Below are 27,962 nucleotides of genomic sequence, written 5' to 3'. Positions count from 1 at the left end.
GGAGGCCAGGATGGACTTGGCAAGGCTGCCCCCCCCCGGGAGGCCAGGATGGACTTGGCAGGGCTGGCCCCCCGGGAGGCCAGGATGGACTTGCCAAGGCTGGCCCCCCGGAAGGCCAGGATGGACATGGCAGGGCTGGCCCAGGGAGGCCAGGATCAACCTGACAGGGCTGAACCGGGGAAGCCAGGATGGACTTGGCAAGGCTGGCCCCCCGGGAGGCCAGGATGGGACTTGGCAAGGCTGGCTCAGGGAGGCCAGGATCAGGATGACATGCCTGGTCCAGGGAGGCCAGGATCAACCTGACAGGGCTGAACCAGGGAGGCCAGGATGGACTTGGCAGGCTGCCCCCCCCCCCGGGAGGCCAGGATGGACATGGCAGGTCTGGCCCCCCCGGGAGTCCAAGATAGACATGGCAGGGCTGGCCCTGGGAGGCCATTATCAACATGACAGAGCTGGACCAGGGAAGCCAGGATCAACATGACAGGGCTGTTTCAGGGGGAGGTCCATATCAACCTGATAGATCTGGCCTGAGGCAGTCAGGATCAATATGACAGAGCTGGTTTGAGGAAGCCAGGATCACACCTGGATGGTTCTTGACCAAGCTGTGACCTCAGTGTTTTATTTAATTAATGGTGGTCTAACCTGTTGAGATGCTGGTAAAAGGATATTGGTTGGAATGTCTGGTTACTTGTAACAGGTTGGAGATGCAACCCAACTGAAGGCCAATTTGCATTCCTATGCTTCATCAGTAGAGGGGTTTTGTGTTTGAAAATGCCAACTGCTCAGCTGCAGTGTCTCTTGTCTTTAGTCAAGTCACTGACCCTCAACAAGCCAGTAATCCAATGTCCTCATCTACATACTTTATTCTGGGCAGGGGTTTAAAGGGTAAAGACAAATGAAGCCAGGTTAAAAGCATTTTAACAAGGGGTCAGTGGTGGTGGAAACCTCATTTCCTTAGGCTGGGTGCACAGCTATGCGTTCTCATTGTAATGGACTGTTCTTATGCATTGCAGTGCACTTTGACTTGTTTTATGTGTGACGGTCATTTCAATTCACTTGCATTGGATTTCAACAGGCCTGAGCCCCTCGAGTGTGCAAGGACACGTGCATAGAGGTGAACCCAGCCCAAATGTTCTTCATTAGTGCTTGGGATCAATCAGATTTGTTTCTCCCCCACCTTTTTTTTATTTTTTTATTTTCTGCTCCTCTGTCTTTTTTTTTCTTTTCTTTCTCTTTCTTTTTCTCTCGCTCTCTCTTCTTTCTCCTTTCTTTTCTTCTTTCTTTTCCCTGCTTTTGCACTCTCCCCCACTCTCTCTCTCTCGATCCCCCTCTCTCGACCCCCCCCCTCTCCCTCGATCCCCCCTCTCTCTCGCTCCGATCCCCCCGCTCTCTCCGATCCCCCTCTCTCTCGACCCCCCCCTCTCTCCTCGATCCCCCCTCCTCGCTCTCGATCCCCCCCTCTCTCTCGATCCCCCCTCTCTCTCGATCTCTCTCTCTCTTGCTCCCCTTCTCTCTCTCTCTCTCTTCCCCCTTCTCTCTCTCGCTCCCCCTTCTCTCTCTCGCTCCCCCTTCTCTCTCTCGCTCCCCCTTCCTCTCTCGCTCCCCCTTCTCTCTCTCGCTCCCCCTTCTCTCTCTCGCTCCCTCTTCTCTCTCTCTCTCTCTCTTGCTCCCCTTCTCTCTCTCTCTCTCCCCCTTCTCTCTCTCTCTCTCTCCCTCTTCTCTCTCTCTCTCTCCCCCTTCTCTCTCTCTCGCTCCCCTTCTCTCTCTCTCGCTCCCCCTTCTCTCTCACTCTCGCTCCCCCTTCTCTCTCACTCTCGCTCCCCCTTCTCTCTCTCTCCGCTCCCCCTTCTCGCTCCCTCTCTCTCTCTCTCTCTCTCGCTCCCTCTTCTCTCTCTCTCTCTCTCGCTCCCTCTCTCTCTCTCTCTCTCTCTCTCTCTCGCTCCCTCTTCTCTCTCTCTCTCTCTCTCTTCGCTCCCTCTCTCTCTCTCTCTCTCTCTCTCTCTCTCGCTCCCTCTTCTCTCTCTCTCTCTCGCTCCCTCTTCTCTCTCTCTCTCTCTCTCTCTCTCTCGCTCCCCCCTTCTCTCTCTCTCGCTCCCCCTTCTCTCTCTCTCTCTCTCTCTCTCTCGCTCCCCCTTCTCTCTCTCTCGCTCCCCCTTCTCTCTCTCTCTCGCTCCCCCTTCTCTCTCTCGCTCCCCCTTCTCTCTCTCTCGCTCCCCCTTCTCTCTCTCTCTCTCTCTCTCGCTCCCTCTTCTCTCTCTCTCTCTCTCTCTCTCTCTCTCTCGCTCCCCCTTCTCTCTCTCTCGCTCCCCCTTCTCTCTCTCTCGCTCCCCCTTCTCTCTCTCTCGCTCCCCCTTCTCTCTCTCTCTTGCTCCCCCTTCTCTCTCTCTCTTGCTCCCCCTTCTCTCTCTCTCTTGCTCCCCCTTCTCTCTCTCTCTTGCTCCCCCTTCTCTCTCTCTCTCTCGCTCCCCCTTCTCTCTCTCTCTCGCTCCCCCTTCTCTCTCTCTCTCTCGCTCCCCCTTCTCGCTCCCCCTTCTCGCTCCCCCTTCTCGCTCCCCCTTCTCGCTCCCCTTCTCGCTCCCCCTTCTCGCTCCCCCTTCTCGCTCCCCTTCTCTCGCTCCCTTCTCGCTCCCTCTCTCTCTCTCTCTCTCTCGCTCCCTCATCTCTCGCTCGCTCGCTCTCTCTCGCTCTCTCTCTCTCTCGCTCTCTCTCTCGCTCTCTCTCTCGCTCTCTCTCTCGCTCTCTCTCTCTCTCTCTCTCGCTCTCTCTCTCTCTCGCTCTCTCTTCTCTCTCGCTCTCTCTCTCTCTCTCTCTCGCTCCCTCTTCTCTCTCTCTCTCTCTCGCTCCCCCTTCTCTCTCTCTCGCTCCCCCTTCTCTCTCTCTCGCTCCCCCTTCTCTCTCTCTCGCGCCCCCTCTCTCTCGCTCCCCCTTCTCTCTCTCTCACTCCCCCTTCTCTCTCTCTCTCTTGCTCCCCCTCTCTCGGTCCCCCTCCCTCGGTCCCCCTCCCTCTCTCTCGGTCCCCCTCTCTCTCTCTCTCTCGGCTCCCCTTGCTCTCTCGGCTCCCCTTGCTCTCTCTGGCTCCCCCTCTCTCTCTCTCTCTCTCCCTCTCTCTCTCTCCCCCTCTCTCTCTCTCTCTCTCTCTCTCCCCCTCTCTCTCTCTCTCTCTCCCCCTCTCTCTCCCCCTCTCTCTCTCTCTCTTTCTTTCTCTCTCCTTCTCTTTCCTTCTGTCTTTTTTTCTTTCTTTCCTTTTTCCCCATTCATCTCTTCCAATAAAATTAGACCTGTTTGCAGACCACACCTTGATCCGGCACACATCTCAGGACAGCCACAACCCCTTTTCCCCCCCAGATGTCTCTCTGCAGTAAATGCAGAGCCCGGCCCCATTCTTCATCTCCACCCAAATTCCATCACTCTCCTCCACCTTCCTCACACAGGATCTCCGCTCACCCCAATACCCAGTGACATTGGTTAATCAGATCTTTTATCCAGCAGGGGTTAACGTGGGGTTAAGTAAAACTTTAAATGGATCTGGGGATGGGGGGGGGGGGGGGGGGGGGACATGCTGGTCTGCAGGACAGGTATGAATGTCTTCTGCTGCACTGAGAGTCCTTCTCCTTCACCCTGGAGGCTCATCTTCAGTCTGGGGTGACCACCCTGCCAGGTCTACATGAACCTTGTGCTGCTCTGCTAGCGGTATAGTGAGCGTGGGGGGAGGTCTGGATGCTGGGAAGCTGGAGACTGCATTGCACCTGCAGTATAGATGGTGACGGGGGGGTGTGCCTTTAAAGCTGGCTGCGGCAAGCCACTTCTCCTACTTCCCTGCAGAACGCCTTTAAAGTTGGGGCCCCTCCTTAAGAAAACAATTAAGGGCCCCTAATCAAATTCACCCCCTTGACTTTCTATGACCCATTATGTTCATCCAGGTTCTTTTTCTTTTTTTTTTTTTAGCAAATCTAGATCTCATTTAACAGCAGCGGTATTCATTTTTTAACCCCTCCAGTACTGCAGCCATGCAACATTTAAAAGCCCCCCCCCCCCCACCCCCATGCACACCCAACACAGACATTGCAGATCCTTGCAGGTTCCCCCCAAAGGTGTAAAAAATTGGCAACCAGGCATGGTTCCCTACCTGCTCCACTTCTTTCAGTCGGTGTAGCCATCCTGAGGACCCCACAAAGCGGCGAAGAAACCTTTTTCTTGGGGGGGGGGGGGTGGGGGGGTTTCTAGTGTTACAATTGGCGATGGGTCTATGGGATATGCTGCTTCTTATAGCCTGTTTGGCATGGGGGTACAACATGCCAGGGTTGTCCCGGGGAGACGCAGGGGATGGGGGGGGGTGCTATGAAGAGGGTCTCGGGTGCAAGTTGCAGCCGGCTTGCGCTTGCTGTATGTGAATTATGTATAATGTGTGTTGGAGTGGATGCTGGTTGCAGACCTGAAGTCACACAGCTGGGGAAGGTGGGGAGGGAGGGAAGAAGGGGAGGAGGGGTGGGGGTGGGGGGGGGGGCTATTCTTCTTCCAATTATTCTATCTCAGTCCTCTCTCCCAAGGGGCTCTTCCTCTCGGGCCAATCACAGTCAGCCTGGAAAGCCGACAGCCCCGCCATTGGCTCCTGGCATCTGCTAGACGGTGTGGCTGGATGCAGTTGATTTAGTGCTTGGAGTGCGGACAGGATGCGGGAAAATTTGCACCAAATTCTTTTATTTCTTTTTTTGGTTGCCCCCCATTTGTTCTCTTTTTATATCGCCCGGCAGACTTTTTGATTCATTTTTAACCTCACCACCCTTGTCCTCAGTTTGCATCCCTTGTCCTCGTCTTACCCATCCATACATAAGGTTGCCCCTTTCTCGTTATTAACATTGGCAGGTGGTCTTTTAATTTTTATTGGGCAGGTGGCAAGTCAACGTTCTCCTTGGAGCCCCACCACCCTCACCACCACTACCACCCTTATCCTCAGTTTGCATCCCTTGTCCTCGTCTTACCCATCCATACATAAGGTTGCCCCTTGCCCATTATTAACATCGGCAGGTGGTCGTTTAATTTTATTGGTCAGGTGGCAACGTTCTCCTTGGGAGCCCCACCGCCACCATCACCACCACCCTTGTCATCAGTTTGCATCCTTGTCCTCGTCTTACCCCATCCATACATAAGGTTGCCCTTGCCCATTATTAACATCGGCAGGTGGTCGTTTATTTTATTGGGCAGGTGGCAACGTTCTCCTTGGAGCCCCACCACCACCACCCTTGTCCTCAGTTTGCATCCCTCGTCCTCATCTTGCCCATCCATGCATAAGGTTGCTCATTTCTCATTATTAACATTGGCAGGTGGTCGTCTATTTTTATTGGGCGATGGCAACGTTCTCCTTGGAGCCCCCCCCTCTTTTTGCTGCTCTTGTTGCCCTCTCAGGAGGACCCCCCCACCCCTCCCCCCCATCCTTGGACTTGTTCCTGGTGCCCTCGTGTTTTAAGCATCTTCCAATCTTCCAGCCAGGCTTGTGTGTGTGTTTGAGCTGCTGCTGTCTCTCCTCTCCTCTCCCTCCTCCCTCCTTCCCTTCCCCGCTGTACCAACCCCTCCGCTCATCGCCGCCGCGTGCCTCATCGCTCCCCAGGACGCCTTCCAGCCTCCAACATCATTGGCACTGCAGCAATTCTCATTACTGCACCCAATACAGTGCCTTGAAAAAGTATTCATACCCCTTGAAAGTTTTCTTTTTACGTTTGGTCATGTTACAAGCGAAAAACGTAAATGTATTTTATTGGCGTTTTTGTGTGATGGACCAACACAAAGTGGCACATAATTGTGAAGTGGAAGAATGATAAATGGTTTTCGACATTTTTCATATATTTGTACAAAAAAAAAAAAACGTGGCAGCTGGTGCCTAAACATTTTGGGGGTGCAAAAAATAGACCTCCTAACTGGCCCCCGCCGCACCTCTCCTTGATCGGCTGACCGTCCCGCACTACTTGCTCCATCCGGGTTGCGGGCGGCTTCCCCACTGCTTCTTGGCAGCTTCCCACTGCTTCTCCTACCGCCCAAGCTGGTCGCTCCTCCTACCGCCCAAGCTGGTCACTCCTCCTACCGCCCAAGCTGGTCGCATCTCCTACCGCCCAAGCTGGTCGCATCTCCTACCGCCCAAGCTGGTCGCATCTCCTACCGCCCAAGCTGGTCGCATCTCCTACCGCCTAAGCTGGTCGCATCTCCTACCGCCCAAGCTGGTCGCATCTCCTACCGCCCAAGCTGGTCGCATCTCCTACCGCCCAAGCTGGTCGCATCTCCTACCGCCCAAGCTGGTCGCTCCTCCTACCGCCCAAGCTGGTCGCTCCTCCTACCGCCCAAGCTGGTCGCTGCTCCTACCGCCCAAGCTGGTCGCATATCCTACCGCCCAAGCTGGTCGCATCTCCTACCGCCCAAGCTGGTCGCATCTCCTACCGCCCAAGCTGGTCGCTCCTCCTACCGCCCAAGCTGGTCGCTCCTCCTACCGCCCAAGCTGGTCGCTCCTCCTACCGCCCAAGCTGGTCGCTCCTCCTACCGCCCAAGCTGGTCGCTGCTCCTACCGCCCAAGCTGGTCGCATCTCCTACCGCCCAAGCTGGTCGCATCTCCTACCGCCCAAGCTGGTCGCATCTCCTACCGCCCAAGCTGGTCGCATCTCCTACCGCCCAAGCTGGTCGCATCTCCTACCGCCCAAGCTGGTCGCATCTCCTACCGCCCAAGCTGGTCGCATCTCCTACCGCCCAAGCTGGTCGCATCTCCTACCGCCCAAGCTGGTCGCTTCTCCTACCGCCCAAGCTGGTCGCTTCTCCTACCGCCCAAGCTGGTCGCTTCTCCTACCGCCCAAGCTGGTCGCTGCTCCCACCGCCCAAGCTGGTCGCTTCTCCCCCGGCCAACCTGGACGCTTCTCCCCCCGGCCAACCTGGACGCTTCTCCCCCCGGCCAACCTGGACGCTTCTCCCCCCGGCCAACCTGGACGCTTCTCCCCCGGCCAACCTGGTCTTGCGACCTGTTTCCCGATTGGCTGGGAGCAGAAGCAGGATAAAAGTAGATATATTCATTTGCTGATGTCACACAAGTGGGTGGGCTCTTGGGGCGCAGTGCTCTGTGCTCACTGCGCCCCAAGCCCACCCATTTTGAAGCCAATTAGAGCCTCGGGCTCTAATCGCATGCTTCTAAAAAAAAAAACATAGAAATCCATGCACCCGGTGCCCTGCATGGAGATTAGGGGGGCTGCGCCCCATATGAGCGACCAACACTTGTGGTGTAGATTTTGTTTTCAGCCCCCTTTTACTCCGATACCCCTATCTAAAATCTAGTGGAAACAATTGTCTTCAGAAGTCACCTAATTAGTAAATAGAGTCCACCTGTGTGTAATGTAATCTCAGTATAAATACAGCTGTTCTGTGAAGCCCTCAGGGGTTTGTTAGAGAACCTTAGCGAACAAACAGCATCATGAAGGCCAAGGAACACACCAGACAGGTCAGGGATAAAGTTGTGGAGAAGCATAAAGCAGGGTTATGTTATAAATCTCCCAAGCTTTGATCATCTCAGGAAGCTCTGTTCAATCCATCATCGGAAAATGGAAAGAGTATGGCACAACCGCAAACCTACCAAGACATGGCCATCCAACTAAACTGACCAGGCCGGGCAAGGAGAGCATTCATCGGAGAAGAGCCAAGAGGTCCATGGTAACTCTGGAGGAGCTGCAGAGATCCACAGCTCAGGGGGGAGAATCTGTCCACAGGACAACTATTAGTCGTCTCTCCACAAATCTGCCCTTTATGGAAGAGTGACAAGAAGAAAGACATTGGAGAAAGAAAGTCATAAGAAGTCCTGTTTGTAGTTTGTGAGAAGCCATGTGGGGGAGGGGGCAGCAAACATGTGGAAGAAGGTGATCTGGTCAGATGAGACCAAAATTCAACTTTTTGGCCTAAAAGCAAAACGCTATGTCTGGGGGAAACTAACACCGCCCATCCCCCGAACACACCATCCCCACCGTGAGACATGGTGGTGGCAGCATCATGTGGTGGGGATGGTTTTCTTCAGCAGGGACAGGGAAGCTGGTCAGAGTTGATGGGAAGATGGATGGAGACAAATACAGGGCAATCTTAGAAGAAAACCTGTTAGAGCCTGTAAAAGACTTGAGACCGGGGCGGAGGTTCCCCTTCCAGCAGGACAACGACCCGAAACATCCAGCCAGAGCTACAATGGAATGGTTTATATCAAAGCATATTCATGTGTTAGAATGGCCCAGTCACAGTCCAGACCTAAATCCCATTGAGAATCTGTGTTTGCAAAGGACAGAATAAAAAAAAAAATGCATATTTCCACTATTTATATACAATTCTCCCATCCATTTTTTTTTTGCCAACACCAGAATAAAAAAAAAGGAAAGATCTGTTTTTTTACAAACTAGCGTGGTGTCGGGGGAGGGGCGAGTCGATTTGACGTTTTGCTCGGTGGAACTCCTTCTTGCGGGAAACCGCTGACGGGGTCCAAAGTCCTGGCTCGGCATAAATCAGCGCCCTGCTCAGGAAGTCAAATATTGATCTGTCCTCCTGTGTTCTGACCGTAATGAGATTAGCAAAAAAAAAAGCGCCTGACCAATTTGCGCCGTACATAAATGGTGAGATGAACATGGAGGAATTATCAGACCTCATATACACGGGATGTTTCCCCGTCTGCCCCGGGCACCTCGACCCCCCCCCCCCCCCCCACCCCCGGGCTGCGGCGTTTTGGTAGAAAGAGCTCTTGATGCGCAACTCATTTAGACGCGGCGGGTTCTTCGGCATTAATTCATTTCATTGGCCAGAATAATCATTTATTCTGGTCGTTAAAATGAATTTCCTGCTCGAGAGCTAAAGGCCTTTTTTTTTTCAACATGCGCCTTACTGGCGGGATCACCAGGTGAAAATAAAGGAACACAAGGCTAAAAAAAAGAAGACTAATGCAGCCACCACATTTCAAGACTGGTCAGCTACAGTGTCGGGGCAAGGTCATTTAAAGCCCAGAGCACATGCCAAACTGCCCCCCCCCCCCAAAAAAAAAATGTAAATAAAAAATTGGGGCACTAATCTGTATAATTTCCCCCTCCTCCCAGTACAAATCCCCCCCCCCCAGTTCCCTAATCTCCAAAATCTCCTCTCTCTGCAAATCCCCCCCACCCAAAAAAAAATTACCCCCTCCTAGCACAAATTTTCCACGCCTAAAATGTATCCTCCCAGCACTAATCCCACCCCCCCCCCTCAGTTTTCCCCTGCAAGCACAAATCCTCCCCCCTCCTAGCACCAATTCTACCCTCCAATTTTCCCCTCCTAGCAAAAATCCCCCCCCCCCCCCCACGCCAAAGCCCTCCTCTCCGCACAAAAACCCCCTCCTAGCACAAATCCTACACCTCAATTTTCCCCTCCTTGCACAAATTCCAATCCTAGCACAAATCCCCCCCCACCCCTCCTGGGCACAAATCCTACACACCAATTGTCCCCTCCCAGCATAAATCCTACCCCCCCCCAATTTTCCCCTCCCAGCACAAATCCCCCCTCCAAGCACAAATCCTACACCTCAATTTTCCCCTACTTGCACAAATTTCAATCCTAGCACAAATCCCCCCCCACACCCCTCCTAGCACAACCCCCCCCCCCCCACATCCTAGCACAAATCCCCCCTCACCCCTAGCACAAATCCTACACCCCAATTGTCCCCTCTGAGCACAAATATCCCCCCCACTCCAAAGCCCCCCCTCCTAGCACAAATCCTACCCCCCCCCAATGTTCCCCTCCTTGCACGAATTCCAATCCTAGCACAAATCCCCCCTCCCTCCAAATCCCCCCCACACCCCTCCTAGCACAATTCCTACACCCCAATTGTGCCCTCTGAGCACAAATCCCCCAATTCCAAAGTCCCCCTCCTAGCACAAATCCTACCGCCCAATTTTCCCCTCCTTGCACAAATTCCAATCCTAGCACAAATCCCCCCCCCCCTCCCACACACACACACACACACCCCTCCTAGCACAAATCCTACACCCTAATTGTGCCCTTTGACCACAAATCCTCTCCCATTCCAAAGCCCCCCTCCTAGCACAAATCCTCCCTCACCCCCCTCCTAGCACAAATGCTCCCTCATACCCCCCTCCTAGCACAAATCCTACACCCCAATTGTCCCCTCTTAGCACAAATCCCCCTCCCCACTCCAAAAGCCCCCCTCCTAGCACAAATACTACCCCCCCCAATTTCCCCCTCCTTGCACGAATTACAATCCTAGCACAAATCCCCCCCCACACACACCCCTCCTAGCACAAATCCTACACCCCAATTGTCCCCTCCTAGCACAAATCCTCCCACACTCCAAAGCCCCCCTCCTAGCAAAAATCCTACCCCCCAATTTTCCCCTCCTAGCACAAATCCCCTCCACACTCCAAAGCCCCCCACCCAGCACAAATCCTACACTCCAAAAAAAATCCCTTTCCCCACAAATCCTCTCCCCCCCCCCCTCAACACAAATACCCCCAAATCACCACTTTTAGACCCCCTAAAAAAATTCTCACCCCCTTCTTTCCCCCAAAATTCCCCCTCCCAACACATGATACCACAGTGCCCAGGGCAGTCGTCCCTCCTGCCCACCCCTTGCTTGTCCCGGCCTTGGTCAGCTGGGATCTGTATCATATTTGTTCTTTGGTTTGGATACAATGTAACATTGATGGGGAATCTCTCCCTCCATATGATGATCGGGGTCATTACAGGACCAGAGATTTCCCCGAGCAGAGCCTGAAATCAGATGCCGAGATTGGATTGCGGCCTCTCTCCTGCCGGCGTCTGCAGTGCTCCCAGGTGCTGATTCAGCAGCGGTGAGGATCCCCGGCACAAGAGCCATCAGCGTCTTTCATTGACTCGGTGCTGCCACCCCATGTCCGTCCCGTTGTATCATCGTCATGATGCAGTTTATAAATATTTCATTCCATAAACCGCCGAAATAAATGCACATAACCATTTCACCGGTGCCAGGACAAGGTCATCTAGAGCCCAGGGCAAGCATGCCAATATGCGCCCACTCCCCTCCCCCCCCCAAAAAAAAAATTAACCTTTCCTAGCAAGAAACCTCTTCCCCTAAAATTTCCCCTCCTAGTACACATCCCCCATGCCCCTAAATTCCCCCTTTCAACACAAATCCCCCCCCCCACCTCACATGATACTACAGTGCCCCAGTGCAGCCACCCCGCCTTCACACCCCTTGACCCAGCCCTACAACACAGGAACAACGGCTGCAGGGGTCTCACCGTACAGAAGACCCCTCCGGGTGGATACAAAGTTTCAGCGCAATCACTGCACCAACGCATGTGTGTTGATGTGCGCTTTTCTGCAAGGCGTGCGTTGCATGGATGAGCCTATTCATTTACAACAGATCTGACCAAACTGATTTAAGAGATTTAGTGCACTTGTGTTCCCATTATCCCGTTGCCGGCCCTTTTAAGATTCCCAAGGCCTGTAGGAAGGGCTTCCAATCGGGTGGCACGGGGGTTGGCTGCGCAGTGCTGACGTCGTTGGCACTACTGGGTTAGGGTTGTCCAGAGCCCAGGGCAAGGATCCACGACTGCACCCCCCCCTCCCCCACTCATGGTTGTCTTAATGCATGGGCACTCCTATCATTTTTGCATGACATCATACTTGTCAACTGTCCCGGATTTGTCTGGACAGTCGTACTTTTTACTAAGCTGTCCCGTAATGGCCGTATTCCGGGCACCATCCCAGAACCTGAACTGTGAATTGTGCCCTCCTGACTCCCCCTGTACCATGTCCTTCTTCTCTCCCCCCCCCCCCCCCCCACCTTTGTACTTTTCCCTCTGTATTGAACCTGCACTATGCCCTCCTAATCCCAGTATTGTACCCTCCTGACTCCCCCATGTACCTCCCAGAACCTGTACTGTGCCCTCCTGATCCCAGTATTGTGCCCTCCTGACTAACCCTGTACTGTGCCCCTTATGTTGAACATGTACTGTGCCCTCCTGATCCTGGTATTTTGCCCTTCTGACCCCTCCCCCTGTACTGTGCCCTTTGTGTTGAACCTCTACTGTGCCCTCCTGACTCCACCTGTACCATGTGCTTCTGCCCCCCTTCCCCTCCTGTACTGTGTCCTTTGTTTTGAACCGGTACTGTGTCCTCCTGATCCTAGTCTTGTGCCCTCTTGACTCCCCCTGTACTGTGCCCCTTGTGTTGAACCAGTATTGTGCCCTGCTGACTCCCCCTGTACCTCCCAGAACCTGTACTGTGCCCTCCTAATTCCGGTATTGTGCCCTTCTGACTCTCCCTGTACTGTGCCCCTTGTGTTGAACCAGTATTGTACCCTCCTGACTCCCCCTGTACCTCCCAGAACCTGTATTGTGCCCTCCTGACTAACCCTGTACTGTGCCCCTTATGTTGAGCATGTACTGTGCCCTCCTGATCCCAGTATTTGTGCCCTCCTGACTCCCCCTGTACCTCCCAGAACCTGTATTGTGCCCTCATGACTATCCCTGTACCTTCCAGAACCTATACTGTGCCCTCCTGATTCCAGTGTTGTGCCCTTTGGACTCCCCCTGTACTGTGCCCTTTGTGTTGAGGCAGTATTGTGCCCTCCTGACTCCCCCTGTACCTCCCAGAACCTGTATTGTTACCTCCTGATCCCAGTATTGTGCCCTCCTGACTATCCCTGTACCTTCCAGAACCTATACTGTGCCCTCCTGATTCCAGTGTTGTGCCCTTTGGACTCCCCCTGTACTGTGCTCTTTGTGTTGAGCCAGTATTGTGCCCTCCTGACTCCCCCTGCACCTCCCAGAACCTGTACTGTGCCCTCCTGATCCCAGTATTGTGCCCTCCTGACTCCCCCCTTGTACCTCCCAGAACCTGTACTGTGCCCTTCTGATCCCAGTATTGTGCCCTCCTGACTCCCCCCTTGTACCTCCCAGAACCTGTACTGTGCCCTCCTGATCCCAGTATTGTGCCCTCCTGACTCCCCCTGTACCTCCCAGAACCTGTATTGTGCCCTCCAGACTCTCCCTGTACTATGCCCTTCTGCCCCCTCCCGTACTGTGCTCTTTTTTGTGTTTCATTAGTCTTTTTTTTTTTTTTTTTTTATTGACTTTATTTAAAGTACTAATAGACATATGTTTAATTCTATCAACTTATACTTAATTATACTTTAACTCTTGACAGTAGGGGCATAAATTGGGGCAGGCTGGTAGGGGCCCCAGAGCATTACTTTGTCCAGGGGCCCATGATGCTATTAAGACAGCCCTGCCCCCACTGTTAATACATACATGGGTGTTACATCTATTCTTTGCTTCCTTGTGCCCGGGGTAGCTTTCCGTCTTGCCCACCCCTTGTCCCTGTTCTGGTCTTTGGGAGTCCATCCTGTCCCTTCCCAGAGATGTCCGTATGCTTCATCATGGTGCGATTATTAATTATGGCCACTAGATGGCGCAATTATCATTGGTGACAGCTGTGCGAATGTTCGAGACACTCCCCCTTAGCGTTGTCAGTCTACAGCAGGCGGTGCTGTTACTGGCAGGATCTCCAGGAAAGAAACTTTGTAACGGAGTACTCAAAAATGATTTACTTAGGAAAGCTGGATTCGGTGAGGCGTGACGCCAAACATACAGAAAAGCAGATTTTGGGCTGACACGCCCTTTAAATGGGAAGGCATGTCCCTGTGACCTACATGTGGGAAGTGGTGAGAGTGAAGAGCACATGGCCTGATCCCGGGATCTCTGTGTCTTCATTATCTCACATCACACATCATCTAAATGAGCTGAATTCAGCGAGAGTCACGAGAGGAGAGGGTGGGGAGTCTGAGATAGAAAACGCATTGCAGTTTTTATTTATTTTTTCATGAGAAACCATCGTGTATTTTCAGCCAATACAATACAGAGTTTTACAGCGCCCCCGGAAAGCATTCACAGCGCTTCACTTTTTCCACATTTTGTTATGTTACAGCCTTATTCCAAAACAGATTAAATTCATTATTTTCCTCAAAATTCTACAAACCATCCCCCATAATGACAAAGTCTGTTTGAATTCTTTGCAAATTTATTAAAAATGAAAAAGGAAAAAAATCCCATGTGCATAAGTATCACAGGCTCCTCCCGTGTGCATAAGTATCACAGGCTCCTCCCGTGTGCATAAGTATCACAGGCTCCTCCCGTGTGCATAAGTATCACAGGCTCCTCCCGTGTGCATAAGTATCACAGGCTCCTCCCGTGTACATAAGTATCACAGGCTCCTCCCGTGTATATAAGTATCACAGGCTCCTCCCGTGTGCATAAGTATCACAGGCTCCTCCCGTGTGCATAAGTATCACAGGCTCCTCCCGTGTGCATAAGTATCACAGGCTCCTCCCGTGTGCATAAGCATCACAGGCTCCTCCCATGTACACAAGTATCACAGGCTCCTCCCATGTGCATAAGTATCACAGGCTCCTCCCATGTGCATAAGTATCACAGGCTCCTCCCATGTACACAAGTATCACAGGCTCCTCCCATGTACACAAGTATCACAGGCTCCTCCCATGTACACAAGTATCACAGGCTCCTCCCATGTACACAAGTATCACAGGCTCCTCCCATGTACACAAGTATCACAGGCTCCTCCCATGTACACAAGTATCACAGGCTCCTCCCATGGACACAAGTATCACAGGTTCCTCCCATGTACATAAGTATCACAGGCTCCTCCCATGTGCATAAGTATCACAGGCTCCTCCCATGTACACAAGTATCACAGGCTCCTCCCGTGTACACAAGTATCACAGGCTCCTCCCGTGTGCATAAGTATCACAGGCTCCTCCCGTGTACATAAGTATCACAGGCTCCTCCCGTGTGCATAAGTATCACAGGCTCCTCCCGTGTGCATAAGTATCACAGGCTCCTCCCGTGTGCATAAGTATCACAGGCTCCTCCCGTGTGCATAAGTATCACAGGCTCCTCCCGTGTGCATAAGTATCACAGGCTCCTCCCGTGTGCATAAGCATCACAGGCTCCTCCCGTGTGCATAAGCATCACAGGCTCCTCCCATGTGCATAAGCATCACAGGCTCCTCCCGTGTGCATAAGCATCACAGGCTCCTCCCGTGTACACAAGTATCACAGGCTCCTCCCATGTGCATAAGTATCACAGGCTCCTCCCATGTGCATAAGTATCACAGGCTCCTCCCATGTACACAAGTATCACAGGCTCCTCCCATGTGCATAAGTATCACAGGCTCCTCCCATGTACACAAGTATCACAGGCTCCTCCCATGTACACAAGTATCACAGGCTCCTCCCATGTACACAAGTATCACAGGCTCCTCCCATGGACATAAGCATCACAGGCTCCTCCCATGGACATAAGCATCACAGGCTCCTCTCATATGCATAAGTATATCAGGCTCCTCCCGTGTACATACTCCTCCCATGTACATAAGTATCACAGGCTCCTCCCATGTACATAAGTATCACAGGCTCCTCCCATGTACACAAGTATCACAGGCTCCTCCCATGTACACAAGTATCACAGGCTCCTCCCATGTACACAAGTATCACAGGCTCCTCCCATGTACACAAGTATCACAGGCTCCTCCCATGTACACAAGTATCACAGGCTCCTCCCATGTACACAAGTATCACAGGCTCCTCCCATGTACACAAGTATCACAGGCTCCTCCCATGGACATAAGCATCACAGGCTCCTCCCATGGACATAAGCATCACAGGCTCCTCCCATGTGCATAAGCATCACAGGCTCCTCCCATGTGCATAAGTATCACAGGCTCCTCCCATGTACACAAGTATCACAGCCTTTGCCATGACACTCAGAATTGGGCTCAAGTGCGTCCTGTTTCCACTGATCATCCTTTAGATGTTTCTACAACCTGGTTGGAGTCCACCTGCATAGTTGCCAACATTGTCAAAAAATTTATAGGGATGCTTTTTTTTGTCTGTAGGCGGAGTCTTGCTATATTTAGACGGCGGAGCATTTGTTTGTGGGCGTGGTGTAGTGTGGAAAGAAAAATGTGGCACGCAAAGCGGTTGAAACAAAATATTGGACGTGTCTTAAAGGGGGTGTGGTTCAAAGGGGTTTTGGTTTGGGTCTGAGATAAACGAGGGATGGCGGGAGAAAGAAAGAAAGCAATATGGAGGGAAGGAGAGAGAAGGAAGGAAAGAAAGAGGGATGGAGGGACAGCAGGCCCAGATCCTACACCACAATAGAAATATGTGTATTCTAGAAAGTTTAACAATCGGGAGATAAAGATAATCCAAACACCTGGTGTTGTTGCTTCAATCATCCCGGCACCATGGTTGTTATGGTGACAGGATGACTGAAGCGCATTATTTCTATTATTACATTAATATAAAATAAAATGGTTCAACTCGTAATGCAGAATCAGTAGGAGCCCTGAGCATGATAGTTGCCACGACATGTGCCATCAGGTGCCCCCAGCGGAGTCCCTCCTTGCATCTGGTGCCCCAGTAGAGTTCCTCCTTACACCAGGCATTCCCAGCAGATTCCCCCCTTACATCAGGCGTCCCCAGCGCAGTCCCCCTTACATCAGGCATCTCCAGCGCAGTCCCCCCTTACATCAGGCGTCCCCAGCGCAGTCCCCCCTTACTTCGGGTGTCCCCAGCACAGTCCCCCTGGTTAGAATCCCAACCACGACACTACCTGCCTAGAGTTTGCATGTTCTCCCTGTGCCTGCGTGGGTTTCCTCCGGGTACTCCGGTTTCCTCCCATAATCCAAAGACATGCAGGTAGGTGAATTGGCTTCTGTCCAAAAAAAATAAAAATAAATTGGCCATAGTATATGAATGGGGACCTTGGATTGTGGGCTACTTGAGGGTAGGCACCAACGTGAGTGTGCAATGTACAGGGATAGGGACAATTGTAGACACACACTCAGGTTGAACTGGATGGACTGGTGTCTTTATTCAACCTTACGAACTATGAAACTATCAGGCGTCCCCAGCGCAGTCCCCCCTTACATCAGGCATCCCCAGCGCAGTCCCCCCTTACATCGGGCATCCCCAGCAGAATCCCTCCTTACACCAGGTGCCCCTAGAAGAGTCCCTTGGCTCTGCCTCTCATTGGACACAGCAGCAGGCCACAGGGCAGAGGGTTGGCGGCAGCTCCATTTTGTAGGCAGGTCTCTTTCCCTTGTGTGTTCAGTGGAGAGGGGAGGGGCCTCTGATCCATGCAGCTAACCGGCTTCAGTGTACAAGAGAATTGTCTACTTGTACACTCGAGAGAGGCCGATTAGTTGCACGGATCAGATGCCCCTCCCCTCTCCACTGAACACACGGGGAAAGAGATCTTGCAGTCATATTATCAGAGTCAGAAGCTGTGGCCAGTGCCAAATAAAGTCCTAATGCACGGGACAAAAGCAAAATCCGGGGATTTTGATCGGAACTCACTCGGATCCGGACGAGGGTCTTATCAGGATTGTCCCGGGAAAATCGGGACTGTTGGCAAGTATGCACCTGTGCTAAATTCAGTTGATTGGACATGATTTGGAAACCTGTCCATAAACAGTCCCACAGTTAACAGTGCATGTCAGAGCACAAACCAAGCTATGAAGTGCGAGGAATTGTCTGTAGACCTCCAAGACAGCAATGTATGGAGGCACAGATCGGGGGAAGGGTACAGAAAAAATTCTGCAGAATTGAAGGTCTCAATGAGCACAGTGGCCTCCATTATCCATAAATGGAAGAAGCTTGGAACCACCAGGACTCTTCCTAGAGCGGGCCACCCGGCCAAACTAAGTGATTGGGAGAGAAGGGCCTTAGTCAGGGAGGTGACCAAGAACCCGATGGTCACTCCGACAGAGGGTCAGCTCTCTGGAGAGGAGAATCTTCCAGAAGTTCAACCATCTCTGCAGCACTACACCAATCAGGCCTGTATGGTAGAGTGGCCATACGGAAGCCACTCCTCAGTAAAAGGCACATGACGGCCCACCTGGGGTTTTCCAAAAGGCACCTGAAGGACTTTCAGACCATGAGAAACAAAATTCTCTGGTCTGATGAAACTAAGATTGAACTCTTTGACCTGAATGGCAAGGGTCATGTCTGGAGGAAACCAGGCTCCACTCATCACCTGACCAATACCATCCCTACAGTGAAGCATGGCGGTGGCAGCATCATGCTGTAGGGATGTTTTTTCAGCAGCAGGACCTGGGAGACTAGTCAGGATGGAGAGAAAGATGAATGCAGCAATGTACAGAGACATCCTTGAAGAAAACCTTCTCCAGATCTCTGTGGACCTCAGACTGGGGCGAAGGTTCATCTTCCAACAGGACAACAACCCTAAGCACACTGCCAAGAAAACAATGGAGTGGCTACGGGACAACTCTGTGAATGTCCTGGAGTGGCTCAGCCAGAGCCCGGACCTGAACCCAATTGAACATCTCTGGAGAGATCTGGAAATGGCTGTGCCCCGACGCTCCCCATCCAACCTGATGAAGCTTGAGAGGTCCTACAAAGAAGAATGGGAGAGAAACTGCCCAAAAATAGGTTTGCTAAGCTTGTGGCATCATACTCAGAAAGACTTTCTGTAATTGGTGCGTAATTGCTGTAATTGGTGCCAAAGGAGCTTCACCAAAGTATTGGGCAAAGGCTGTGATATTTATGTACATGGGAGGAGCCTGTGATACTTATGTACATGGGAGGAGCCTGTGATACTTGTGTACATGGGAGGAGCCTGTGATACTTGTGTACATGGGAGGAGCCTGTGATACTTGTGTACATGGGAGGAGCCTGTGATACTTGTGTACATGGGAGGAGCCTGTGATACTTGTGTACATGGGAGGAGCCTGGGATACTTGTGTACATGGGAGGAGCCCATGATACTTGTGTACATGGGAGGAGCCCGTGATACTTGTGTACAGGGGAGGAGCCTGGGATACTTGTGTACATGGGAGGAGCCTGGGATACTTGTGTACATGGGAGGAGCCTGGGATACTTGTGTACATGGGAGGAGCCTGGGATACTTGTGTACATGGGAGGAGCCCGTGATACTTGTGTACATGGGAGGAGCCCGTGATACTTGTGTACATGGGAGGAGCCCGTGATACTTGTGTACATGGGAGGAGCCCGTGATACTTGTGTACAGGGGAGGAGCCCGTGATACTTGTGTACAGGGGAGGAGCCCGTGATACTTGTGTGCAGGGGAGGAGCCCGTGATACTTGTGTACAGGGGAGGAGTCCGTGATACTTATGTACTTGGGATTTTTTTTCTTTTTAATAAATTTGCAAAGATTTCAAACAAACTTTTTTCATGTTGCCATTATGGGGAATTGTTTGTAGAATTTTGAGGAAAATAATGAATTGAAGCCATTCTGGAATAAGGCTGTAACATAACAAAATGTGGAAAAAGTGAAGCGCTGTGAATGCTTTCCAGATGCACCGTAACTATAAGCTTCACCCTGAATGACATTAAAAATTGCTGTTCCATATTGTTATTGTAACCCTATAACTCCTTGTCCTATTGGCTGATACCCGGCTATTAAAAGGGGCATCAGACAAACAGAAAGGCAGTGTAACTTTAAAAGTTTAGGTTTATTCCGAGACCCCAGCTGGATGACAACTCATTAGCAACGGGGGAGGGGGGTGCCGCTCCACATACGTACACTGGGCGCTGAATGAACCAGTCCCGGTACTGGGCTCTATGGCTTTTACAGATCAGCACCTCCCCTCTGACAACGCAGCTAGCAAGGAGACCGCTGTGTTGATCGCCAGCGCTCATCCAGCTCCAGACCAATCCCGAGACGGGGATGGGAGGCCGACGCCCCCTCTACACTCCACTGCAATGCAATGCGGCCCTCCCCTTGCTAGCCACGTTGTTGTTGAATGGCTGTGGGGGAAGGAGAAGGAAGAAAGCGAAGGAACTCTGTACCAGCCCAATACAGACCAGACTGCGGACATCAATGCTGATGATTGGGTGCACATTGGCTTTTTTTTTATCATGACAAAAGAATAAACAAACAAAAATAAATAGATAAAATAAACAAAAAATAAATAGATAAATTAATTATGTAAATACAGACCAGACTGAGGACATCAGCACTGATGATTGGATGCACATTGGTTTCTTTTTTCATTACAAAAAAAATAAACACAACATAAATAAATGGATTAAATAAATGAATGCATTATATAAATACAGACTAGACGGTGCACATTGGCTTCTTTTCGTTACAAAAAAAAATAAAATAAACAAAACGTAAATAAAATGGATAAAATAAATAAAAATAAATAGATAAAATAAATTAAATACAGGCTAAACTGCACATATCAACACTGATGATTGGGTGCACATTGGCTTCTTTTCATGACAAAAATATAAATAAAGTAAATAAAAATAAAAAGATGAATTATTTATAAATCCACACTAAATACTTATTTTATAGATAAAAAAAAATAAAAAAATAAAAAATTAAATAGATAAATAAATGATTTGTATAAATACAGACCGGCCTGGGTGGACATCAACACTGATGATTGGGTGCACATTGGCTTCTTTTCATGACAAAAAATATAAATAAAGTAAATAAAAATAAAAAAGATTAATTATATAACTACAGACCAAACTGCAGACTTCAACGCTGATGATTGGGTTCACACTGATTTCTTTTCATTACAAAAAAATAAAAATAAATAAATAAATAAATAGATTAAATAAATAAAATAAATAAAAAATACATAGATAAATAAAAGCATGATTTAAGAAATAAAAAAGCTACAAGAATCGTTCCAAAAATGTTTCCTTTTTATTACATTATATTCTACAGATTTGTAGTCTGTCACTATTGATAAAAGCATTTTTCCTTTAATATTATTAAACGTTTTCTCTTCTGATATCGCGACTTTTGTATCGTTGGATTACAAGTGACGTAAAATACTTTTCTGTACATTTCTTCATCTGGATTTCTTACATTTTATATATTAATCCAAATCAATCTGGACGTTTTTATCGTTTATGATTTCCTATATACATTATGTAACATTTTTTTTTTTTTTTCGTTGTGTATTCCTGTGAGCACTTGTTGCGGGGGGAGGGGAAGGGGATTCTAAGGATCACTCGCTGTTTTTGGGGCATGCAATGATGGGGGAGGGAAATTTAAGAGAGCACCAGTTTATTTGTATTGGGCGCACACTGGTGTGACAGGCAATGTGATTTTTTTTTTTTTCGCGTTGTCAGAAATGGAGGATAAATCTTTAAATGGGGACACCTGTTCTGAGGTAGGAAGAAGGGATTCCCCCCCCCCCCCCCGAGCGCAGTGTTGCAAACCTGCGATCTGTGCATGTTTCCCACACCGTATTTAAATTACAATGCCCTTGCGATCTGCAGTACAGTGCAATGTTAACACTCCAAACACAGGTTGCAAACACAGTGTGTTTTGCCTGCACCAGATCGCACGGTACAAAACGACCATGCGATGTGGCTGCAGTGGGTTTCTATAATTAGTACAGGCACTACTTGTTTTTTTTTTTTTTCAATATGAATGGACTCAAATCGCACCGCACATATGATTGCACAGGAATGCGGTACGATTCCTGTGTCATTCATAGCCTGAACCTGGACTGGTTCGTACCAGATGCAGTCCAGTGCGGTTGTGTTCTGCCTCTAAAAACGCACGCACAGTATTTAATGTGGATTCCAATGGCCCTAGTTCACACCGCAGTGCAGTCAACAAAAATAGAATATGTTGTAATTAATTTTTTGTGTATGGAAGGTGGCGGCTCCACAATCCCACGACAAGTCACACAAGTGTGAATGGGGTCTTGTGCGACTTGTCATGCGACTTTGGAAATCAAAGACATCAAGTCACACCCAATGTTTTCTAATGATAACTATTCATATAGGCATAACCTAAGGCTGGGTTCGCCACACTATATTTGCATACGGCTCACAGCAGGGGTTCTGGTGCGTTCGTGTACACCGCGTCGGGGTCCGATTTCAGCCCAAGTCTTTTTTGGGCTGAATTCGGACCAAAAACGGACCAAAAGACGCACAGGACCCCTGTGCACATTTCGAATCGGAGATATGTGAACTGGCTCCATAGAGAGCCGGTCACAACCTCCTGCTATTGCGAATTGGACGCGCATTCCAATTCGCAGTAGCGTGAACCGAGCCTTAAAGTCGCAGCGACTTCAAAGCAGTCCGTGCACTACTTTGTTTCGACCTTTCATGCAGATGTGGAGGGCCATACACTTCAATATTAATCCCCAAAAGTTGCATGAAAGTCTCATCTGAATGTTGTACGTGCAACAGTGGGGTCCAACTTTGCAGAAAGACAAGAAGTCACATCCAAGTTGCATCCCAAAGTCGCACAAGCGTGAATGGATTAAGGTTTGCATTGAAAACCTCACCGGGAATGAGCAAAAATTGGCTTTTCATTTTCCCTAAATTTCTGCAATTTTGGAGATTTCCAAAAACGTCACAATTTTTGGCAAATTTCATTGGGTGGGGTCTACTGCGAAAAGCAAAACGGTGGCGACGTTTGGTGACTTTTTTAGGGGTGCAATGGGCTTTGAGGGCTACAGGTGCTCTTGACGCTTGGACCTTTTCTTCTTCCAAACTACATTGGAATCATTATTTAAAAAAAAAAAAAACATTTTTTTTCCCCAAAAAGAAAAAAAAAATCCTCTATTCTCTTGGAGTGAAGAGTTGTTTAACCCTCCAGTATTTATCAAAAAGAACAAAAATGTTGGTTTTTGAGTGGGGTGACCCCCTTTTAAGCTGCCTGGAATACAAAAAGTCTGTGTTGCCCCCCCTCCCCCACGGTAGCCAATCAAATTCAGCCTGTTGGGTTCCAAGTGTGAAATGAGTTGCGTAAGGCAGCGGAGGCGGATGATTCGAATCCTGGACGCCTCTGTGGTTTTTTTTTTTTGGTGGTGGAGGACGTTGCGTGACGTACAGTAAACCCTTTTTCGGCCGGTTGTGTTCTTTACGTGCGTTGTGTTCTCTGGTGGTCTGGTGGTTGGGGACGGCGGGTTCTCTATTCAGCAGGAAGTGTAGCAAATGGACATGTGCAGCATTACAGTAATGGGGTCCGGGCCCCCCTGGGGAGATCGCAGCTGTCAATAGATAAAAAAAAAAATAGTCAGTCGCCGCCCACTGTACTTGTCTAAGCACACAATGCATCGCCTTAAAGTGAAACGCCATCTTTATTAAAGGGACTTGGGTGGAGCAATGGAACTGAGCCAGTCACGGCCCTGGAACGATCCGGTTGGTTCGAATGGGGGATGGGCCATCTAGTTAATTGAGAATCCTAGGAGCTATGGGCTGGGAATGCAGGATTCTGATTGAAGATATTAAAACAAAAAACAAAAAAAATATATACGGCGCGGACATAGTATGTCTCACCTCTCCGTCCCGGTCAGAGCTATACTCTCCTGGTGGACAGACCTGAAAAATATGTTACATGGAAATCATCAGAACCGTACACGTGGCAAAAGTACAAAAATGGGTACATTTGTGTATTCTTCTTTTCCTTTGCTTCCCTTACCCGTCTGTGCTCTGCTTTTACCTTCCCCCTTGTAATCCTACTCCCCTGCCCTGGCCTTTCCCTTTTCTTTTTCTCTTTTTGATTGCCTTTTCCTTACACTTTCCGCTTTATCCTACTTTCTGTTTCTTGCTTTCTTCTTCCCATTTCCCTGACTACATTCCTTCATTGTAACCTCTCCCTTACTCCTTGCCTTTCCCTTTCCACTTGCACTTGCACTTCCCCCTGTTGTTTCTTCTTGCCTTCCTGCCCATTCCTTTATTCTTTTCCTTTCTTTATGCCTTGCTTTTCTATTTTCCCTTTCATGTTTCCTCCCCTTACCCATTGCCTTCCCCCCCCCCCCTTTTACTCTTATTATACCCTTTGCCCTTTTCTTTTCTCCAGGCCTTGTTTTTAGTTTTTGTCCCTCTCTTTTTATTCCTTACCTCCCTTTCATGATCCATTCCTTTACTCATTTAATCATTTAATTGTCCTTTCCCTTACCCATTGTTCTTTCTCCTAAATTTACCCTTAACCCTTTTTTGTTTTCTCCTGACCCTTCCTGCCTTTATGCTTTGTCCTTCTTTTCTTTTGTGCTTTATGCTTTTGTCCTTCTTTTCTTCTCTTCTTTTATTTCTTGCCTCTCCATTCTCCCTTTCCTTATCCTTTTCCTTACCCATTTCCTTATCCTTTCCCTCTCTTCTTATCTTGCCCTTTGCTCTTTTTTCTTTTCTCCCGACCCTTCCCTTATGCTTTCTCCTTCTCTTCTGTTTTTTTTTTTATTTCTTTTTTGGGGGGGGGGGCTTTCCATTTCCTCTTTCCTTATCCTTTTCCTTGCCCTTTCCTGTTATCTTATAGGTTGCCCTTTTCCTTTCTCCTGCCCTTTATGGTTTGTTCCCTTTTTTTTTTTTCTTTTATTCCTTGCCTCTCCATTCCCCCTCTCATTATCCTTTCCCTTACCCATTTAATTATCCTTTTTGCTTATTCATTTCATTATGCTTACTCCTTGTTCTTTCTCCTTATTTTACCCCTTGCCCTTTTTTGGTTTTCTCCTGGCCCTTCCATTATGCTTTGTCCTTCTCTTCTGTTTTTCCCTGGCTTTCCCTTACCCCATTCATTATCTTTTCCCTTGCCCCATTCATTATCTTTTCCCTTGCCCCATTCATTATCTTTTCCCTTGCCCCATTCATTATCTTTAACCCCTTGCCCCATTCATTATCTTTTCCCTTGCCCCATTCATTATCTCTTCCCTTGCCCCATTCATTATCTCTTCCCTTGCCCCATTCATTATCTCTTCCCTTGCCCCATTCATTATCTCTTCCCTTGCCCCATTCATTATCTTTTCCCTTGCCCCATTCATTATCTTTTCCCTTGCCCCATTCATTATCTTTTCCCTTGCCCCATTCATTATCTCTTCCCTTGCCCCATTCATTATCTCTTCCCTTGCCCCATTCATTATCTTTTCCCTTGCCCCATTCATTATCTTTTCCCTTGCCCCATTCATTATCTTTTCCCTTACCCCATTCATTATCTTTACCCCCTTGCCCCATTCATTATCTTTTCCCTTGCCCCATTCATTATCTTTTCCCTTACCCCATTCATTATCTTTTCCCTTACCCCATTCATTATCTTTACCCCCTTGCCCCATTCATTATCTTTACCCCCTTGCCCCATTCATTATCTTTTCCCTTGCCCCATTCATTATCTTTACCCCCTTGCCCCATTCATTATCTTTACCCCCTTGCCCCATTCATTATCTTTACCCCCTTGCCCCATTCATTATCTTTACCCCCTTGCCCCATTCATTATCTTTACCCCCTTGCCCCATTCATTATCTTTACCCCCTTGCCCCATTCATTATCTTTACCCCCTTGCCCCATTCATTATCTTTTCCCTTACCCCATTCATTATCTTTATTTTATCCTTTTTTTTTTCTCCTGATATTTCTTTATGCTTTGGGACTGAGCCCCCCCCAGCCCCCCATGCCCCAAAGCACCACCCCCTATATGTTAAGGGCATGTGGCCTGGTATGGTTCAGGACCCCTGTCCTGACCTGCCGGGCTGCATGCTCGGATAAGGGCCTGGTATGGAGTATTTGATTTATTTTTTATGTGTGGGCTTTCCCTTAAAATCCATGCCAGACCCAAAGGGGGGGGTCCAATGCCGTTTTTTCTATTTTTTATTTTTATTATTCAGCTGTCAGCGGGGAAGCCCATTGACAGCTGATAACTCATCGGTTGGAAAGTACGCAGCAGCCGACTTCCCGGCTTCACTCCTTAACAACCAGCTTTTACTGTGCCCTCATTGACCAAAGCTTTGCCCAATCAGGGCGCAGAATGCACTCTGCAGGGTGGCTGTGTCAGTTTCATTCCAGGATGTTGTATTTTCCCGGAATGAAGGCGCCCGGGGTCTAGGACCCGGGACAGACCTGCAAAATTCGGGACTGTCCTGGCCAATCCAGGACACGTGGTCATCCTATCCAGGTGGGGTTCCCTTGCCCTTTTTCTCATATTTTACCCTTTACCTTGACTCTTCCTTTATTCTTTGTGCATCTCTTTTTATTCCTTTCCTTCTCCCACTCCTTCAGTTTTTCAGCATGCAGTATTTACTATATCTCTACAATGTATCCATTACATTTATTCCTAGGTGTACTTCTCTGTGAATGGAAGTCCTCTGCGTTGTGTCTGCCTCCAAATAGAACTGTAAATTTATTATTATGGTCTGTCCTTCTCTGTACATTAAACAATATGTACATAAACCTAAAGGCAGATCCCTTTTATAGGCTCACTATGGCTAACACAGTGGCAGTAGAGTATTCTGTAAATATATAGGCTCACACAGTATAAACATTGTACAGGCAGCCCCCATTCTACTTATACATACGTCTGATGGAGGCTCGGAGAGTTCCCTCCTCTTCAATGGGCTCCCCGGTTCTATGAGAGGAAAGAAAGATTATTGAATGGTTTGCAAGTCTGAAATTCAATTTAAACCGTATAGCAGAGCTGCAAATTCTATACATGTACAATGTTTTCTATTGCAGCCAGTGGCGTCGCTAGGGGGTGGCTTTTTGGGGCTATAGCCCTGAATCTGGGGCCCAAGGCCCCGAGTCTCTCAGAAATGGCTGTGGCCTCTCTGCGGCGGGCAGCACCGGAGAGTGGGCAGGCAGCACGGGAGAGCCGGGCGGGGAGAGAGCAGAGAGATGATATCATCTCTCAAGGGCCGCCCTGCATCACTGCTGTTCTGCTTCCACTGTGCAGCCACAGGCAGCAGAGAGATGACATAATCTCTCACTGCCCGCCCCCTCTCTGGTGACCATGATACAAGGAACTGCTCTCTGGGGACTTGGTTGTAAGGGGGGCCTCTCTGGGGACCCTGATGTAAGGGGGAGGCTCTCTGGGGACCCTGATGTAAGGGGGAGGCTCTCTGGGGACCCTGATGTAAGGGGGAGGCTCTCTGGGGACCCTGATGTAAGGGGGAGGCTCTCTGGGGACCCTGATGTAAGGGGGAGGCTCTCTGGGGACCCTGATGTAAGGGGGAGGCTCTCTGGGGACCCTGATGTAAGGGGGAGGCTCTCTGGGGACCCTGATGTAAGGGAGGCCTCTCTAGGGACCCGGATGTAAGGGGGGGCCTCTGTGGGGACCTGGATGTAAGGGGGGGCCTCTGTGGGGACCCGGATGTAAGGGGGGCCTCTGTTGGGACCCTGATTTAATATATATATAATTACACACGTATTTTATACATGTGTATGCCGCCTAAGCGTGTGACTTTCTTTACTTCGCTGCAAGGGGGCTCTAGCCCCAGATCTTTTGTAGACCTATCAATGCCGCTGATTGCAGCCATGTCCGACTAGTCCATGATTGACAGAACTGAAAACCAATGAATGAAAGGGGCGGGACTGGGGACATCCAGGCTGGGGAGAAAAGTGTTAGATGATGCTGGATGTCCTCGAGCCAGGAAATGACGCAGACACCATCCATCATGCTGCAGCTTGTAATGCACATTGAGAGAAGCTCACAGTGTGCAGTGAAATGGGAGGGAGACGTTTCAATCCAGGAGGGGAGCTGGTACAACTGAGCAAGACTGAAGGGAAGGCCGGGGTCAGATTTATCGTCTTCTGAGCATGTGCCAACAAAATGGATGTGTGACTCTTATAAATAAATATTTTGATGGCAGCGCTCCAGAGCAAATGGGAAATAAAACTTGGAGGGCGGTAATGGAAGATCACTTTACCTTTGTTGCTGGTTGAATTTGCAGCGACATTTCCTGCCTGGAACAGAAAACAAAAAACAAAAGTTGTGAGACGAGGATGAGGATTGGACGGAGGAGACAGAAGAGATTGTCAGGAGATACAATGTATCATCAAGACTGAGAGTGTTCAAAGTATAGGAGCCAGATTTTAGGATTGTGGTTGGGGGGCAGAAAAAAGTACGCAGATGAGCCACATTTTTACTGTATGCCCAACCGCTTTCCCTTCAGCCCTTAAATGG

The 27,962-nt window shown here is 49.6% G+C and overlaps 2 protein-coding genes across 2 annotated transcripts in view; both read right to left on the bottom strand.

The window, feature by feature from the left end:
• The window catches only part of LOC143933465 (sodium/potassium-transporting ATPase subunit gamma-like), a 37,095-nt gene extending 32,635 nt beyond the window's left edge, over positions 1-4,460 (bottom strand). Inside the window, exon 1 of the mRNA XM_077456370.1 lies at positions 4,127-4,460. Coding sequence (XP_077312496.1) covers positions 4,127-4,157 — 31 coding nt within the window. The 5' untranslated portion in view covers positions 4,158-4,460. The remainder of the gene's footprint in view (positions 1-4,126) is intronic.
• Positions 4,461-20,738: 16,278 nt separating this feature from the next.
• The window catches only part of LOC143933464 (phospholemman-like), a 104,852-nt gene continuing 97,628 nt past the window's right edge, over positions 20,739-27,962 (bottom strand). Inside the window, exons 5-8 of the mRNA XM_077456369.1 lie at positions 27,706-27,742; positions 26,359-26,408; positions 23,358-23,399; positions 20,739-23,068 (exon numbers count right to left, since the gene is read on the bottom strand). Coding sequence (XP_077312495.1) covers positions 23,377-23,399; positions 26,359-26,408; positions 27,706-27,742 — 110 coding nt within the window. The 3' untranslated portion in view covers positions 20,739-23,068; positions 23,358-23,376. The remainder of the gene's footprint in view (positions 23,069-23,357; positions 23,400-26,358; positions 26,409-27,705; positions 27,743-27,962) is intronic.

Source organism: Lithobates pipiens, unplaced genomic scaffold (assembly GCF_037356315.1).
Source record: "Lithobates pipiens isolate NorthernLeopardFrog02 unplaced genomic scaffold, aLitPip1_a1.2 Scaffold_27, whole genome shotgun sequence".
Classification (NCBI taxonomy): Eukaryota; Metazoa; Chordata; class Amphibia; order Anura; family Ranidae; genus Lithobates; species Lithobates pipiens.
This window is presented reverse-complemented; position numbering and strand designations above follow the sequence as displayed.